This window comes from Nicotiana tabacum, chromosome 5, assembly GCF_000715075.1.
Source record: "Nicotiana tabacum cultivar K326 chromosome 5, ASM71507v2, whole genome shotgun sequence".
Lineage (NCBI taxonomy): Eukaryota > Viridiplantae > Streptophyta > Magnoliopsida > Solanales > Solanaceae > Nicotiana > Nicotiana tabacum.
Window position 1 is genome coordinate 92,193,402 of NC_134084.1, and position 3,826 is coordinate 92,197,227.

The 3,826-nt window shown below is 33.6% G+C and overlaps 1 protein-coding gene across 1 annotated transcript; it reads left to right on the forward strand.

Annotated features, from left to right (window-relative positions):
• Nucleotides 1-1,194: 1,194 nt before the first annotated feature.
• Nucleotides 1,195-2,094, forward strand: LOC107782976 (uncharacterized). The gene has a single exon (XM_016603932.1). It carries the CDS (start codon nt 1,195-1,197, stop codon nt 2,092-2,094), a length of 900 nt encoding a protein of 299 aa, XP_016459418.1.
• Nucleotides 2,095-3,826: the final 1,732 nt, after the last annotated feature.

Sequence of the window (3,826 nt, forward strand, 5' to 3'; positions counted from 1 at the left end):
TTCAATGAACCCATACAAACTGATAATATTAGTCTATCATCTAGGTTGACTAGATCAAATTCCTCATACATTTCTCCGATTGATTATGTGGTAGATTTTCCATCTAGAGCATCCACATCACAAATTAGAATAAATGATATTAGTATCAGCATTGATAATATCATCAAGATTAATACAGATCTTGAACCAACTGCTTCCGAAATGGATTTTTCAAATGGTGTTAATAATGATTGAAAACCAAATAGATTTTAGTCCGGGTTCACCGGCAAAAAAAATGATTTTAGAAGAATTTCTAAAACCCAGATAGGCTGTTTTCAGAAAATGGTTTCATGAAAACATGACTCCTAAATTAGTACAATTTTTTAGACATGACTTTTATACAGACATTAGCAATAAAAATAAAATCATTGCTTTTGTTCCATGGTTTAGGTCTAAACATGTTTATAACTATATTTCCATGTTAGAAAGAGATTGTACGCTCACAAATGGAAATATTGTCAATTCTTTTTTTCCACCCCAACAATCTTTTCATATAGGGGAAAAGGATAAAGATATTTACTGCACTGCTTTTTCAAAAATATTTGAAAATGATGTTGCTGCAATAACTACAAAGAATTTGAATACTATGCTTACTCAGAACAATTATACTACCATGTATGTGAGTATTCTGGGTGAACAGGTCACTAAGATCCATGAGAAATTGGACAAGCTTATAGCAGAAGTCCAAAAAATCCAACAAAAGGACACTAAAGGTAAAGAGAAGATCTCTACTACTAATATCCAACCACCTCCTGAGGTAAAAGACTTTAAATTAAAAAGTCTGGATGATGTAAGTCTAGAAAATATTGAAGAACTTCTTGTTAAGAAGTTAGGTGAATTTAGAGATAGTCCTCTAAGTTTAGAGCATGCATCTACCAGCAATGTGAGAGTAGATGACGAGATTAATAAAATCTCTGAAAAGTATGCTCGAAAACCATACCAAAGAATGTTTTACTATCCAAGACCAACTCCTCAAGATGTCCTAATAGAGGAACAGGACAATGACCACTACCACCAAGGTTACGGTGGGTCAGATATCTATGAATGGAATATAGATGGTCTTTCTGAAAGATAAATCTATGCGACAGTACATAGGATGCCGATGTATAATACTATCTGTAAAGTTAATAAAATACAGATAGAACAATAGCAGAAATGATTATTGCTGGATTTACTGGTCAACTGAAAGGCTGGTGGGATAATTATCTCACCCAAGACCAGCGCTTTCAAATAAGGCATGCAACCAAGACTGGAGATGATAAGATTGTTCAAAACTCAGTCTATTCTTTAGTCATGAATATCATTGAACACTTTTCTGGAAGATGGTCTGATAATAGTGAGATCATTAGAACAATGCTCCAGAATTTGAGGTGTAAAACCCTCACATCTTTTATATGGTATAAAGATGTTTTCTTATCCAGAGTGATGGAATTACCAGAGAGTAATAGTACTCATTGGAAGTCTAAGTTCATAGATGGACTCCCGCCTTTATTTGCTGAAAGGATTCGAAAAGTCCTTAGAAGTAATGGAATGAGTATTGATTATAATAATTACTCATATGGTAAATTATTTAGTGTATGCACTCAGGAAGGTTTAGCTCTGTGTAATGAGATCAAGCTAAACCAACAAATTAAGAAACATCGTCTCACTGAGAGACAACAACTAGGTGAATTCTATGAACAATTCACCATTGATATACCATCCAAAAGAAAGAAATCCCATAAAAAGGATTTCAAAAAGAAGAAGGGTTCGCCGGAAAAACGGCATGAAAAAACCCAAAGAAGAAAGGCTTTTCATAAAGCAAGAAAGGTTTTTATAAAGTCTAAAAACCCTCAGGCCTGTTATAAATGTGGAAGAGTAGGCCATTACGCAAAAGATTGCAAGATCAAAGATAAGATCAAAGACCTGGATTTAGATGATCATATCAAAGATTCTTTATGTAAGATTCTTTTGAAATCTTCTCCAGAAATATCTGATACTGATGAAGGATCATCATCAACAAGTGAAGACCTAAGGGTCCTTCTTAAAGAATGTTATACTTCATCTTCTGAATAAGAGCAAGATTCCTGTAATAAGGGACAATTCTCAAATCATTGTTGTAATACAGGCGATGAACTTTTTAATATCTACTCCCAATTTAGGGATTTAAAGATTAATGTTTTGTTTAATGACAATTTGATTGATTTACTAAGGGTTATTAAAGACCCTGAATTAAGGTCCCGGCTAATAGATAAAATTCCTACGAATCCATAGGTAGGAACAGAGGTGGAAGAAATTCCATCTCAAAAAGGACCATACACCATGTCTGAAATCAGAAAAATGGTGAAAAATAACTCTCATCCTGAAAGTCTTGCTACTGTCCAAGATTTAAGTAATGAGATAAGTTATCTTAAGAAAGAAATCTCGGAATTAAAAGCTTCAAATGTAGCTTTAGATGAAAGAGTTTTCAAATTAGAAAATTCTGGGGTAATTAATACAGATCCCAGCATTAAGATTACTGAAATACATAATATTGCTAGTACTTCAGAAGAAAATACTGCTAGTACTTTATTGACAGTAATGGATTTTCCTGAAGATGAATTTTTAGAAAAATTACAATATTTTATCACTCAAAAGTTTTTAATAAAAATAACTCTTTTAATTGATTACAATTTTAAAAAAGAGTTTGTTGCTCTATTTGATAGTGGAGCAGATTTAAATTGTGTAAAAGAAGGAGTTATTCCCCCCAGATATTTTCATACAACCACTCACCGTTTAAAAAATGCTAGTGGTGGTGCTATGGGTATTTCATATAAATTACCTAAAGCTTATATTTGCCAACAAGACACATGCATTCCTGAGAGTTTTGTTTTGGTAAAAGACATTCAACAAGAAGTAATACTTGGTGTCCCATTTTTCATCAATTTAATTCCCTTTTTATATTGGGATACAAAACGTTTCACTGGTACCTATAATGGTAAGAGTATCACTTTTGAGTTTATAACTGAGTCAATCCAAAGATTTTTAAATGAGATTATTTCTAATAATATTTCTTCAAAAATTAATCAAATTGAGTTTTTGAAGAATGAAATTTGTTCCATTACAATTGGACAGGATTTATAAAATCCTAAGTTAGCAGAAAAAATCAATTTTCTCAAAAATCAATTTTCTACTTCTATTTGTGGTGACCATCCGAATCAATTTTGGAGTAGGAAAGGGCATATTATAAGTGATACCAAGGGGGGTACAGGATCGCTTCCGAATAGGTCTCAGGAAAAGAATTACAAGAACACCAGTCCTGGCCAGCTACTAAACTCTACAGTAAACCTTAAACCACGAGGCTCCTCACAACCCTTCAACGGCCACCTGCCTAAACGGGTTTACTAGCCCCACCGGTTAGGTTGGCCTAACCAAGGTCTACTGTCGAGATTGGTAACTGCCTGGTCTATATAGTTCTTAACCCAAAACCCCATCGGGTTGACACAGTAAACTCCTAACTACCAAGCATGCATAGTAAATAACCTTCGAAAACCAAGTTTAACACTTACATGTTTAGCCTATCATTTAGGCTAACAGTACTTGCAACAATAGAAGAGGGAAGGAGAAGAACAGTACCAGACCAGAGACCTTTGGTTGAATCCAGGCAACCTTTTTTGATTTTATTTTAAAATAGGAAATATTACAGAAAAGTTCTTTACAAGTGGAGAGAGAAACTAGAGAGAAGGCAGAGCTAATGCTTTTTCTAATGCCTGCATCTAGAGAATGAAAAATGATCCTTAAATAATGGATCAGTCTACAAACAAACAAA